The sequence below is a fragment of the Camelus ferus genome, chromosome 12, assembly GCF_009834535.1.
Source record: "Camelus ferus isolate YT-003-E chromosome 12, BCGSAC_Cfer_1.0, whole genome shotgun sequence".
Taxonomy (NCBI): domain Eukaryota; kingdom Metazoa; phylum Chordata; class Mammalia; order Artiodactyla; family Camelidae; genus Camelus; species Camelus ferus.
Window position 1 is genome coordinate 16,225,797 of NC_045707.1, and position 14,934 is coordinate 16,240,730.

Here is a 14,934-nt window from a genome sequence, read left to right on the forward strand (position 1 = left end):
AGATATGCTACCGCTAATCTGGTATAACACTGTAGAAAACAACAAGAAACAAAACATTGAATGCTAAATTCGCCTGTGTAAACTCCTCTGTAATTGCCCTAGGGTTTCAAAAAACTTAACTAGATTTTGTGGAAGTCAGAACTGTTATGACTCAGATTTACTTTCTAAGACCCCAGGCCTGGGAAAGAAAACCAAAAAATGTGTGTATTCATATACATACATACATACATACATACATACATACATACATACATAAACAAACAAACATATATATACACATATACATATATGTATATATATAAACATACATATTTACTATGTATTCATATATATATGTGTGTATGTGTGTGTGTGTGTGTGTGTATATATATATATATATTTACTGAACTAAAATGAAAAACACACTATCAGATGGTCTGTGGTGCTGATTTACTCTTCCCTGATGTTTCCTGTAGCAGAGGGATACTCTGACAGGAAGGTGAAGTCTAGTATTTGGGGAAGAGAAAGATGTAGGAATATCTGAAAACATCCACATTCTAGACATTAGCCCACTGTTCTGGGTATTATATACACTTTTCTCTACAGGCACAGGGTAATTATTTTAAAAGTTGCCATTTGTACCTATCATGAGGCCCTTCTAGTGCCACCAACAAGTACACATATTTCAGTCAACACTCCTCTTCAGAAAGTTGGCAAGGAAAAGAATCCAACCACCTTATTCCACTAGAGTAAATATCCTAGCAGCTGGCTCTAATATGTTCCGTGAAAGTCAGGAAAACTGAGGACAGCGAGCATAGAGATGCCATCCTTGTTGATTACACAATGAAAAGATGTTTCTATTCAGGCTACCAGAAGGATCCCACTCTCTCAATATATACTCAGCATTAAAAACACATCAACTGAAGTGTTTAATCAGAAACAGACTTTTCTCACAAAACAGAACAGAGTTTTAGAATTTTGTATTGTTACTCTGAAAGAACTAAAGTAATACATTTATTGCTTGAGAAAAGCAATGTAAAATATTTATTGGAAGTAGTTATGCATGAGAACTCACAAATTATGTTTAAATTAAAATGTAAAATCCTACATAGAGAAAAGTTAAGCATGCAGGATGCCCATTTATCCACATTAGCTTGGGTAAAGAGGGAAGGTCATTGCAGGAAGACCTTATAAATAGATGATACACAGTCCCTGAATTTGCACAATACTTCTGAGGCAAAGGTTTGGGGGCTTACTATCAAAATGTTTAAAACTGAGACAGCCATTTTCATTGGCTACCATAACCTCTGATTCCTCATTAACTAATTAAACCACTTCATGTACCTGGATATGCTCTGACTACCTTTTATATTAGGCCAATACACAGTTCTATAGTAGTACCTGCTCAGTAACAATTATTTAATTGTGTTTTTCTGACACTCTGGGTATACGCTGTCAGAGCATCCTTTTACAAACTGACTCCATAGTGTTAAACCCCATGAACTGAGTGAGTAAATACATCTAGGTTAATCTTAATATTGAATATATTAAAATCTATATAAGCACATAACATACAAATCCAGATCTTTAAATCACAAATTAGAGAATGATTAAATATTCTTAACTTTAACCAACCACCGTATCTTTTTTATGAGTTCCAAAACAGGATTTTTTTTTGTCTTTCTTTCCCCCAAACAACCTCTGGTAATGAAACTACTAAGAAACGAAATTGCCCAGGAAGGGAGGAAAATCCAACAAACCGATGCATCTAGAGTTGCTGTCTCTGTACAAAGAAACCAAAACACTGAAATTCACTTTATAAGTCTCTTTTTCAAGTAAAGGCTGATAACTGATGTTAATTCAGTTTCATTTTTAAGATGAGAAGGACTCTAACCTGGGCTGCAAGCCTGCTGCTCTTATCAGAAGTTTCAAGGGCCACGAAGGAGAAATGAGGCAATTTTAAAGTACCATCTTAGAAAATTCCCTGCCACTTAGAGGACCAAATCATTATAAGTAAAGATAGGCAATTTCTGGATTTTTTTATAAAGTGTCTTCCTGAAAGGCACCAAGTTTTAAAATAAGGCAGAGAGGTCAGATAGTTAATTTTTATGCTGAAAGAGGAAAATGATGCTTAAACATACAAAGGGTCGCAGGTTTGCAAACTCAATGCCTTTGGGCTGGAAGGAAATGAGAGAAGGCATGGATGACACCCCAGACTATATTCCATTAAAAATGGGAAGTGGCCATTCAGTTCAAGTCAATTGTACTTCCATGAAGAATTGTCAGCTCAGTGTTGAAAGTCTTCTGATGTTTAGATCAGATAATTATGCAGAAACTTTCAAGTTTTAAATATTAACTTCTTATATTAATTTATTATAAAAATGTTATATAAAAAAAAAATCCTGGTTACAAAGAGGGGTCAAAAAAGTCTATAGTCCACATGAAGGCAGGCAGTCTGTGACATGTGAACTAATTTTTCAAGTCCCTGTCTAGTTCTAATCTCAAACTACTTGGTATAAATATCTTAAAATGCTTAGCATTCCCTAGGAGAGCCAATATTAGAAATTTCGGGAAATAGATTTTGGACCTAGAAATGGTGTTTGCAGTGTTAATAGGAAAAGTGGGAAGAAAAGACATGGCGGGACTGTACAAACATTGGAAAGAAAACTCATACTTCCATTATCTTCTGCTGGGACGCACAAAGTCAAGTGTTAGAATTCTTCTTTTTATACCTATGATTTAAATGCTAGAATGGGCTGAGTTACGATGCAGCACGGAAAACTGATCATTGGTTAAAGCATGATTTCTGGATCTTGCTACTAGGTATTAAGTACCATCATATCTCTGAAAGAAATTCAAGAAAGGCAACAACAAAGAAAACAACAATCACAAAGCACGCCAACAACCAGGGTTAAATTTAACTGCCAAACAGAAGAAAGGTTTCCTTTAGAAATGATGTGCTAGTAACAGTAGTTATCAAGGCTTGGTCACTTAAAACCAAAGTGAAATTTAACTGGCCATAGTCAAGTATCACTTTAAAAGTAAGTCAGTTTGACCAGTTCATTCTGAAAAAGAGCAGGTCTCCTTTTCCTTCATCACTTGTGATCCAGACGAAATAAATATCTGACTTCTCTGTACAATATTTTTTAAAAAATACAAAAGATCTATCAACTTTATATAACCTTAAAACTCTGCCCAAACTGCTATGTTCAGGTTTACATAAACATATACACATATATATTTTTAAAATTCCAAAGTGTTGACACAAGCCCATGGGGTGTGTGGCCATCACAGCTAATCATTTAACTTTGGCTGTTGCAGGACTGTTGTGCGGTGGGGTGGGTCTCTGACCTACACTTAGAGCTGGCAGTGTTTAACACAATTCCCATGAGGAAATCTTTGCCTTTTGTTCTAAACATTTGAACAAAACTCACCTCTGAACTAACAGAGATATGTTAACAGGACACTTGGCACAAAAAAATTATAAGTGGGTCTTATACAGTCTCTCAGGCTGTCAGTCATCTAGACACAAGTGAGTCAGCGTCCACGGTGTTCAGAAGGTAGAGTTCAGGCTGCACTGTCAATCCCAGATGATACTAAGGACAAAAAGATGGGAAAAAGTTAGACTGATAATCAAGAATTCAAATATTGAAATTGGCACTTAGGTACCTATAATCAGCGTATCAGTGTAGGTCTTTTTTCAGTACTGCTATATTTTTATTTCAGGAAAGAAATGGCTTACAGGTACATAAATAGCTTATTTGTATATAACATAATAGCTAGAAGCTAAAACAGTTAAGGATAATATCAAATGCCCTCAGGAAAATTTGCACTTTGAGTATTCTTGTGACACTCTGCCTCAGGATGGTAGCTTCTAATCAGGATATTATGAGCAAATGCACTGAGAGCTTTTGCACTTTAATACCAAGTGTGTTAGAAATCAAATTTCAAGTGATCTAAATCCTGAGCCCTATTATCTGGGCTCCATTATCCTTTGGCACCAGAGCAGAGAAAAAAGCCTTTCATTACACACACATACACAAAATGGCATGTGCTAAGAGAGATTATTATCTCCAGGTTCCAAATGTTTATCAGGCTGAGTCACAATCAATTTGGGCTGCTTTTAAACACGTTGCCAGACCCCACTCCTGGAGACCTGAATCCAGATGGTTTGTGCTGGCATTTGGGAAGTTTTATCTTACTCTTTTTCTCTCTTCTGCATACACCATGGGACAACCAGTGAGTCTTGTTTGAGCCCCACTGTTATGGCTCAGGGATTTAGGAATGTTATTGCCCCTTGGCACCAACAGCCTCTTCTTGGCCATTCAGTTGCCTCACCTGTATAGAGACTGATCCTCTAAATGAGATCATGAGTGCTCAGAATGCAGAATGCAGACTAAATCCATAGGAAGAGAATATTTCTATTACAATATAGTGGAAAAGGCAGTGGAGTTGGGTTCAAGCTCCAACTCTGCCACTTCCTATGACCTTGAGCAAGTCATGATCCTTTTGGAGCCTTATGCTATATGTTAGTAAAGGGGGAATAAATGGTACATTTGAAAATGCCAAGTATAGTGACATACTATCTCACATTATAAATAAATACATTTTTAACACACAAATTACCCTGTATACATCTCACAGACTTGTGTGAAGATGAGACCAGATGGAGCTCAAGATAAAGCTATTCTCAACTAGAGGGCTAGGAAATTACTGAGTCACGCTAGCCTTAGAGCAGAGAAATGGCTTTTCAGGCTTCAGCTCACTTACTCACTTTAGGGTCTAGCATCTCAGGCTTGAGTAACCAAGAGCAATTGTCAGACACACTGACAATTCACTGCAGCCTTTTTTCCCAAATAAGCTAAGGTGGGGGGCTGCCTCATTCATTATGCAGTAAGCAAGGGTTGCATTTTTTAGTCTCAAGATATCCAGATGTGTCACTTGGACAACTCAGTAGCTAGAACTTCACTGGAGAACTTTGTCCTATTGTTCTGAGACACTTGAGAAATGGGGCTAAAGGGCACAGGAACTGGCTAAAACTCAAGGGCACAGAGGCATACAAATGAATAAACAGGCTATTAGTTCTCAATTACTGCTGGGTTGGATCATAGAGGGCCCTGTCCATTTTCCACACCTACCAAAAAGCATTCACCTTTTTAAAAATTAAGCACAGGCCTAACAAAATTAGTCTACCAGATGGCAACTTCTGATCTAAAACATTTAGCACTAATCAGAGTATCAAGCAAATTCTTTGATGTGTTGATGTTCCCGGTGCTGCTAAACACCAACGGTTGTTGTCTTAACTCTGGAGTTAAGCTTTTCAAGTTCCAATGCCAACTGCCCACTTACTAGTAATTTGTTATTGTAATTTTTGGCCCTTCAGTTGCCTTATCTATATAGAGTCTGATCCTCTTGTGATAGGAATTAGTGAGATCATGAGTGCTCAGACCAGGAGTAGCACACAGTACTAAGTGTTAGCCATTGTTAACATTCAGAAGCTAAGATGCCAAGAGAAGCTGACACATTTAGATTCATTGGTCCTATCCAGTGAAGGAACAGAAACCACTCCAGAGGGCAGAGCTAAAGGAAATGTTTCAAATCAGGATCTTCAAATTGTTATGCATCCTGTTTTTCTTCTGAAATTAAACCCAAGTTAAGAAGGGAGAGCTAAAAGAGAAAGGATAACATGGAGAACAAAATCCCAAGATAACTTGTACGGTGTTACTTACAGTATTCAGCTCCTGTAAGACAGACAGGGAAAGCTTGCAACAGAGAATGGGAAAATGAAGTTCTAGTGACACCTTTGGAAAAAATTAAGTGCCGGCTTAGATTTTCTGGTCATGTGTTTGATGATAAGGCTAGTAATTTACTGTGCATGAGCTTTGTTTTCAGTAAATGGTGCCAATATTTCCATTTATATCAGATCTGCCAAAATGCTCTTTCATTTTTAAGCTAAACGATTTTGGTTTCTCTTTTCAAATACTTACTTTTTATTGGCAGCATGAAAAGACTACAAAAGCCTATCTCAATGATGAAACAAGACTACAGATAGAGAAATGTTCAGCTTACAGCAGAGAGAGGCAGAGTAACAATTTTTTTTCAACTTTAAATGTGGCAACGATGTGACCTTTAGCAATAGCAAAACTATCTGACTAAATGGGTAAATAGAAATTAGTGTTTGGTGTCTGCAATTCATCAAGTCTTCTGGGGACTAAACCTAGGTACAGCTGACCCTTGAACAATGTGGATTTGAACTGTTGAGGGTCTGCTCATATATGGATTTTTTTCAATGGTAAATACCACAGTACTACATGATCCAAGACTGGCTTGAATCCAAGGATGTGGACCCCTAGATTTGGAGGAACACTGGACACGATGGGCCAACTATAAACTATACACAGATTTTTTTACTCCAAGGGTCAGCGCCCCTAGCCCTCAGTTGTCCAGGGCTCAACTATATTTCTGTATCCCTTCTAGAGAGAAATTCACTAATAGTTTGGGTTTAATATGTCATTCCAGGTGGTAATCAGTGTTTCACTATTTCAATGTTGTTGAGACCCTTAATAAAGTATTTTCAAGGTTGAAAAAAATACCCAAGAAGCCAAATTGGAAAAAGAAAAAAATGTTTTTAATTACAAACCAAGTTTACACATTAAATGGTCACTAAACGCTAGTTGTAACCACTCCTAAAAAGACTAGCAGAACCTCACAGGAGCCAAACTGTAGTGCTTCCCCATCCTTGTTAATTCCCAGTATGCTGTAGCAGCACAATTATATTTCATGCCACATTTATGGAGAACAAGGGCCAATTTACACAAAGTACAATTGTATATCCTTAAACATTCCACATAAACACACTGCACATGGTGGCACTGGAAGACTTCGGTTCTCAACGTTGTTTATTGCACCCAGAGTACTGGTTGAACAGACAGTACACTTTCTGAGAGGATCAAATGGAATACAGTATGGGAGTGTTTTTCACACTGTCAGATAGTACACACATAGTGATAAAATGCCATTTTACTGGGAAGAAAATATTCATCACTGCAAGTCATAAACACAACTGTTAAAAGAAAACCAGCAGCTTTTACCTGAGCTTATAATTATTTGTGAATCTGAGACTGACTGGACCCAGCCAGACCCAGGTCAAAGGTAAGTGTTACTGTACCGTCTTTACAAAGAATTTCTATGTCAGTTTGGCCTTCACCTACTGCAGCCAGACGAGAACTAAGATGTCAGTCCCCAAAATGTCCAGAGTACACCCATATGACCGGTTCCAGGAATGACGGCAGGGGAGCAGGATGGACATGAGGAGGAAGTTAGGGACCTTTGTCTTTCATAATCCTGTGCTACATTACTGGAGGGGCTAAGATAAAGGTACGGCCAGCGAAACACAGTAGTTTACCCTTAATGCCAGAGAAAAGACAGTTCATCCAGTCTGTGTTTTTGACTGTACAAAGTACCGGTTATAATGCCTTTAGGGGTTCAGGTGAACACAGAGCATCTATCAACAAGGACTCCGAAGGAAAGCGCCAAAAAATGAGAAGTCCTTCAATGCCATTCCCATTACTGTTCTCATCAAGTCAGTGGCTATAACAGACTTGATGATCTCCACCAGACAAATGTGCTTTGATTTGAGACAACCACATGGTATCAGGCTCCACGAGTAAAAATGCCAGAAGTAGCTGAAGAGCAGCAGCTTCATGCTGAAGGGCCCCATTTCCTCTGACTCCAGAGCTCCACCATCTGGTCTCAAACTTTTTTCCCCTGAGGGAATGGCTGAAGAGAGGTAGCCCAGCACAACCCTGCTGAGAGAACTTTGCAAACCATAGCGATACCTATGGACTTGCTGAGAAAGAGAGCTTTGCAACGGTTAGATCCAGAGCTCCTGAGACTGTTTTGCAAGTCATCTTGGGCATGCTTCAGAAAAACATGATGATTCTGGTAGAAGGTGGCTTTTAGGCACAAAACAGATGGCTTTTCTTCTCCTTCCATGTTTTTTCTCCTCACCCCCAAAGTCTCAAGAGAAGGTCAGTTCATAAATGCTACCATCTTTTTCTATCACTACCCTCCTGGAGGAGGAAGGTGAAGGTTTTACAACGAAAAGTGCTCGAGAAGAAGTATCATGAAAGCTGTGTGCTAACATGAGTTATTAGAATCAGGACTCCCAAGAAAATTCCAATAAGCTTTCAATCTCTGAGGAAAATCTTTATAGTGATTTCCAAAGGCGATTAGTAACCACCACCTACTGGTGAATTTTGTCCATTTATCACTTTCTTTATGCTTTCTCACCCTTCTTGACTTTCATTGAGAAATTTAAAGTGGAAATAAGTTAAAAGAATCCTGAACTTGATAGAGGTAGGGGTCTTATAATTTTATATTTAATTTGGATCAAACCATCCTAATCGAGATTTTATTTTTATAATTAAAATAATTAAAAGGGGAAGCATAAGGGAAGTATTTCTCAGGCTTTTAAAATCCATTATCTTTTGATAAATAAAACTTGCATACCCATCCTGTCATTTGTATTCTGAAAAATGTATTGCATTTTCCAATTTTTTTTTAACATATAGCCTTGTTAAGAACCATGCATAGAGGATTATTTCTCAAAAAGATAAAACAAGCTGGCCTTTGCATCTACTGAAGAGCTTATAGTGTTGGAGTGATAGCAGCAAATGTCAGCTTTCCAAAGATCCTACCTAATCCAGTTCCCAGGTTAGGAGGTCAGGAAGAAAAATAACTCCATCTTTCAAACATATATGAATCAAATTCTTTCCCAACAAATAGCTGAGTCCTAAACGCAGTCTGTGCAACAGCACATACTTTGGGCTATGTTCACACAGTAAACCATAGAAACACACTGGCTCTGATGGCTACCTGCGGAAGATAGACTGATCCAGTGTTTACTTAGTATAGCCACTGGTGGCTTCTTCGGTCAGCAGGACTTTAGAGATGCTTACCGTGTGCCCACAGTCCAGGAAGGACATGCCCAGTGCAATCAAACACTGCCAACCCTGAAAGAGAAAACACAGTCATCACTCACCAACCTCTCCGAAGCCCTCTTACCCACCGTGACTGCTCACACCGCACAGCTCACACGCAAACCTGCTCTCTGTTGCCATACCATTTTCAATACCGAGTTCCCTCCATTCCTATTGCTTTATGTTTGTGGCTTGTTTCTTTTATCTGGCTGGGAGAGTTCCCAGAAGACTGTTCTTCAGTCCTACCCCATTCCTCATGATGGGGAGAATGACTGACAGGCTAACACAACTGGAACAGTCTCCTGAGCTGCTCTACCAAATATATACGTTTTGGAGCTACCCAGTGGTCATTCGCTGAAATCTCAATCACCTCAGGCTGACTGAGAACAATTCACACATTCATAACCAATTTAGGAAGAAAGGATTCCTTTAACTTCTACAGCAAATTTTTAAAACAATTTCTGTCAAGGACATACTCAGCCACTTGAGTTTCCTTGGAATAAGTCCCTGTATTACAGGGTCAGCATCATCTTAGCGTGCCCATGGTTTACTGGGGAGGGGAAAAAAGGGATGTATCAATCCAGGACATAATTTTTCAATATTCACTAAAGTGATTTTCTCAATCAAGTACCTAACCTGTGGCAGACATTGGTGTGGGGGACTAGGTAAGTGTTATAAAGATGAGCAGCAGGTTTCCAGCCTCCATCCTTAGCTATTCTCTGTGGCAGATATGGTGTCAATTCTGCCGCCCCTAATCCTCAACCCTATTTTTTAGAGAAATCTGTGTAGAACAGGGAGGCAGATCTGCTTTTGTTGCTATAGCTGTTTTTCATTAATATAAGTAATATTACAGAAGCTGTGGAAAATAGAAAAGAATATATTCATAACCTCATCATCTGAAGAAAACTACTATTACCATTTTTACATATATTACTTTAGACTTACGAAAATTTCTTTGATTAGCTAGGTATACATAATTTTGCATTCCTTTTCTATGTAGCTATGTTTTATAACCATCATTTAAAAATAAGTCTACAATAATTCAATGACAGAATATCACTATTTATTTCCTTCCTTACTGGACAGCGATTAAGTAGCAGAGCTGGGCAGGGCTGTGAACGCACATATGTCCCACTCCAAAGATTTGAAATCATGCTACACGGCCCCCCTCTCCAAGCCCATCTTGTACCACTTTCTACACTACTGATCTTTTAGTTTCTCAAACATACTATACTCTCCTGTTAGGAATTATTAAGACTAGAAACCAGACAGAAGTCACAGAAACAGGAAACTGATAGCTCTTAGGAACCAGGGTAAATTTTATGGTTGAAACATTGTTGAATCACAGCTGATTTAACAATTTCATGTAAATTGTGTCAGTAACCTAGAGATAGATTGTTACTGCGCTCTTTTGGGCCTTCCGTTTCTGAGTGACAGTCAGCCCCATCTCTGCCATCCCTGACACCAAATGTCTCTGTGCCCTCCCAACTGGACTTACCAAGTAAAACACAAAGCTCAGATAAGCTACGCTGACCACAGCAGCCACCACATACAATGCCACATGTCCTAGATCCTGGACATAAACCACGACAAAGTACATGTTGATGGAACAGATGATAAGGACCAAGATACCACCCGCAATCCTCCAGCCTCTGTAAAAAGAATCAGCACAATTATTGGTGGAACAGTCCAATCTGTCCACAAACAGAAAAAAAACACTGTGTTTCTTGGGGTACACAGGAGTAAAAGGCATTTCAAAATGAACTGAAAAGTGGTTCTTATGTCCCAGATTAGGTTAAATAAGCCAAAGTTACACAATGATAGAGGGAAAAAAATACTATCAAATAATCCCTGTTAAAGACCCTAGAAATCTCACAAGCCCTAAAAATGTAAAAAGTCATGAGTCCCTAGAGATATAAGAAGTCATTTCAAATACAAATACCCATGTCATTTAAAGAGGTATATAAGAAGTATTTGCTTATGCCTTTCTCATCAAGATCATTTAATATGGAGCCTTAAATTTCGGTGGCTGAAGTTGAAGAGTTAAAGTCCTAAAAGTTGAAAACTTTCCCCCAGAAATGAAATACACGTTTGCCGTCTTGATTACATTCAGAGTCTCCATTTTCTAAGTCAAAGATTGAGGGGGCAGCTCTAGCAATCACCTCTCAGAGCACACAGACTCACTGTCTGATTGGCCTGTTTGATGAAGATGCCCTTCCCCCACATATCTCTAGGAAACTAAGAGAAGTGCACTCACATTCCATTGGCAAAGTCACTCATCACTGGCCGCAAGCTCGTAAACGTGAGGATGGGTATGAGAGCAAAGGGAAGCTGGAAAAGAAAAGACTAAGATCAGATAAGGCTGCTGGGGGTCCTTGTATCACCCTAGAGAGAAGGACTGTTAGCAAAAAGGAAACACAGACCCTGCTTCATCTACTCCATGAGAAATTACTCCTGTCATCCCGACATGCTGGAGCATTATGTTGAAATCTGTAGAGCTGTCATTAACCTTGCATCAATTATGACCATAGTGTCTCTTACAAAATTTGTACCTTGTCTCCTTAACCTCCATCAAAACCTAGCAGTGTCCTATACATTATTTAAAGTTTGTCCGGATTAATGAACAGTAATTGTGTTCTATGTGTAATTATGGCTTATAATTCCTATTCAACGGGCTTAAAAAAACAAGCCATTTCTAAAAGCCTTTTAGATGCCAGGGATTTCATATGCATTCACTACAGACCAACACTGTGCCTCTTTCTTCTTCCAAATTTTCCCCAGCAACCAGTACAAGGCTTGGTACCTAAGGGCAATACACAGTGCTGCCTGACTCAATGGGATATGGGTTTCCCCAGTTCCTTCCTCACTTGTAAGCTCTGAAGAACATTCAGGAAGTCATTCATCCCCGTCAGATGCTCTACATCTTGGAAGACGGCAACAAGCAGAGTAGGGATGATGGCAATAGAGCGGGTGAGAATCACTCGAGCAAAGCGTGACCATTTTAGGTTTAGGAATCCCTGAAAGAAGACACAGAAATGGGATGAATGTCTGGAAGAGGAAATGGAAAAGGGTTTGGGGAGGTTCAGGAAGACCTTAGAAGCATGGGATTAAGAAGTAACAAACGGACAATGTCCTCTTCCCCTAAACTATCCCAGTCAAAACAGCATGTACCTCCATGACAAACTGGCCAGAATAGGTTCCTGTCATGGTGGAGCTCTGTCCTGCAGCCAGGATCCCCACTGCCCAGATGTAGAGTGCAGCAGGCCCGAAGTAACACCCCAGCACGACACCCTGGGAGAGGCAAGGGAGAAAGATGTTTGTGCCAAAGATCTTCTGAGACGATACCCCAAACAGCATTTCTCTACAGCATTTCTTCCTCTCCTTTGCTTCACACCCACCTATACCAAGTGCTGTGCTGGGCACTGTCCAGAAGCTAGACTCAGATCCTGACCTCATTCTAGATTCTGTTGGATGCTCCTTCATTTCTCCTCAGTCTAGTCCCTTCTCTCCTCCAGGCTCCTAAGCCTTTATCCTCTGCTTAGATCTTAAATATTAAAAAAAAAAAAAAAGTCTACAACACATTTCCGAAATTATATTCCTTAACACACTATTCTGGAAGATGGTAACAGGAGTGAAGAGAAAGGTCAAATAAATGTGGGAAATGCTATGTACTATATATTCTACTCTTAGAGGCTTACAATGTAACCAGCATAAAAGGGTCAGAGAGGCCCCCAATAAAGAACACTTTACTAGGAACACTTTCTTTAGTTACCCCAATCAACATCCTAGGAACAATATACTATCAACACAAGTTTGGGAATATCTGATACAATTCATCTTTTCAGGTGATCTTCTGTTCCCTTCCATGTAATCCAAAAAGGATGTCTGGCATCTGGACCTCTGGGAAAAATGACACTCCAGAGAAGACATCCTGAGCGCTGAAGCGAACCCACAGAAAAGACCACATTCTATGCCAAGAATACTGATTCAGGAGCAAAGATCACACATCTGAATAAGTTTACCCCTTTGTAGATGTCCACAGCCAGTGTTGAGTTATCGTCAGGAAAAAGGTGAGTATGGGGACTGCTGCTATTTCTACAGACTTCAACCTGAAACCAAAGCAGTTTAGGAACAATTTTTATTTTTGAGACCAGGACCCAGGTAAGAAGATCTCTCCTACAGATCACACAGGAGCATCTAAGAGACATACGCCAAAGGTAAGACACTGGACGGAGGTTGTGATGAGGGCAGAGACTGGCAGCTACGGCCCTTGTGGTCTTCCTCCGTACCCTTTCTAAACCCCTGTGGCATCAAACACATCTACTGAGTTAGAGTGGGAAAGGTAATACAAGAATGCTGGGTCACTTTAAATGGTGACAGGAGGTGAGAACTCTTAAGAAGGCTTCAAATACGAGAGGACACCCAGAACAGGGAGTCCTTAGTCAAAGCAGAGCCAGGAGTCAGAGGTCCTATAGATGAGAAACAAAAAACTGATCAAAACTAGATAGGCAGTTGGGAATCAAGATGACAGAGAATTCAAAATAACAAAACAGTCTGTCTAACCAGTTTCTGTTTTCTGTTTGTTGATTCCTCCTAACCTGTCATAACCAAATGGCAGGACTGACAAGTAGGCCAGCAGCTGGTAACAGGAAACAAAAGGGGATGTCAAAGAACCAAACAGATGTGAGGCCACCAGCGCAGTAACATGAGGCAACCTCTAGTCCGAGGTAAGCTCCCTTCTCAGCCAAAAGCTGGGAAAGATGGGTCTAGAGCCCCTAGACTGTAGACCCCGACTAGTGCAGTGATTTCAGGGCCAGTGTTGAGACTAGACATCTATGTTCCCTAAGGTCTAAGTCACTGTCACATTTCCTACCCCATTTCAGCCTTCTCTTTACCATCACATTCACTGCCACCCAGGACCCTGGCTTACTTACCACCTGCTCATTGGTTTTCTCAAAAAATGCTTCGGCAAAGACTGAGACGACAAAGACGTTGATGATAAAGGAAACAAAGAGAGCAATGCAGGACTCAATGAAAAAGTACTTATTGGCTTCTCGAACTTCCTGCTTGTTGGCTCGGTTAACCTGTCTGGACTAAAGAGATAACAGCAACAGTCATTTTTTGACTAGTTGGGATAGTTTCCTTACTATTTCATGAGTTTCAAGTCTGCTGAAAGACCTAGAGGGCAAACAATTGATCACATGAAGTGTGGAAGGATCAGCTTACATCCTGGTTCACTGGGTGAGTAAGAACCCCATGTCCCTTTGAAGACACCACACATTCCCAAACAGGGAAGAATGACTGAGTGACTGCTGAGCTCTCCGTTCCCGTGGCTGGAAGAATCACTGACCTACAGAAGCAACATGATTTCAGACCTAAGGGGAGGGTAATCTGAATTACAAAGGCCTCTGAAATCTCCCAGCAAACTCTTGCATTAGATTCACTAGTAAAAGCCAGGCTGGGCTCCTTTCTTCTCACCTCCACAAGGCCACCCAGGCTTTTGAGATTTAAACACAAGAGACAATGTGCACCTTCAGACCTTTTATGAAGAACTTTAGTTCCTTTTCTAAGGGGTCAGTTATCTCTGGTCACCTTGGTGATAAAAACTGTGTCCAAGTATATGGAGTTCAACTGTGGAAAAACACCCTGCTCCTTCAGAGCTCTAACAGTTGTAAACTAAAGGTGCGTCCCTTGCAACTAAATGGAAAGACCCCATGAACTGTGCAAGAGGCCTTGCTCACCTTGACTAAGGCAGAATGCAGGTACATGTTGTGTGGCATGATGACAGCGCCCACGATGCCCACAGCCTGCTCGATCTGCGGGGTACGACAGCCTGAACAGGACGGCAGGAACATGCCCTTGAGGACCTGGCTCTGGCTGGGCTTCACTGTAACATACTACATACCAACAGAACAGCTATCAGCCTTTACTGGAATATGATACTGGGGGAGTCACGCAGTACTAGGGAACAATC

General features: G+C 40.1%; 1 protein-coding gene across 11 annotated transcripts in view; it reads right to left on the reverse strand.

Moving 5' to 3' along the window:
- Positions 1 to 895: 895 nt before the first annotated feature.
- SLC11A2 (solute carrier family 11 member 2) overlaps positions 896 to 14,934 on the reverse strand; it is a 44,324-nt gene continuing 30,285 nt past the window's right edge. For all 11 annotated transcript variants that reach the window (XM_032492845.1, XM_032492839.1, XM_032492838.1 and 8 more), the window contains 9 exons: positions 14,702 to 14,857; positions 13,895 to 14,053; positions 12,983 to 13,069; positions 12,132 to 12,251; positions 11,828 to 11,977; positions 11,218 to 11,291; positions 10,459 to 10,612; positions 8,940 to 8,993; positions 896 to 3,575 (listed from right to left, as the gene is read on the reverse strand). In XM_032492845.1, the coding sequence (XP_032348736.1) occupies positions 3,498 to 3,575; positions 8,940 to 8,993; positions 10,459 to 10,612; positions 11,218 to 11,291; positions 11,828 to 11,977; positions 12,132 to 12,251; positions 12,983 to 13,069; positions 13,895 to 14,053; positions 14,702 to 14,857 (1,032 nt within the window). In that variant the 3' untranslated portion in view covers positions 896 to 3,497. The remainder of the gene's footprint in view (positions 3,576 to 8,939; positions 8,994 to 10,458; positions 10,613 to 11,217; positions 11,292 to 11,827; positions 11,978 to 12,131; positions 12,252 to 12,982; positions 13,070 to 13,894; positions 14,054 to 14,701; positions 14,858 to 14,934) is intronic.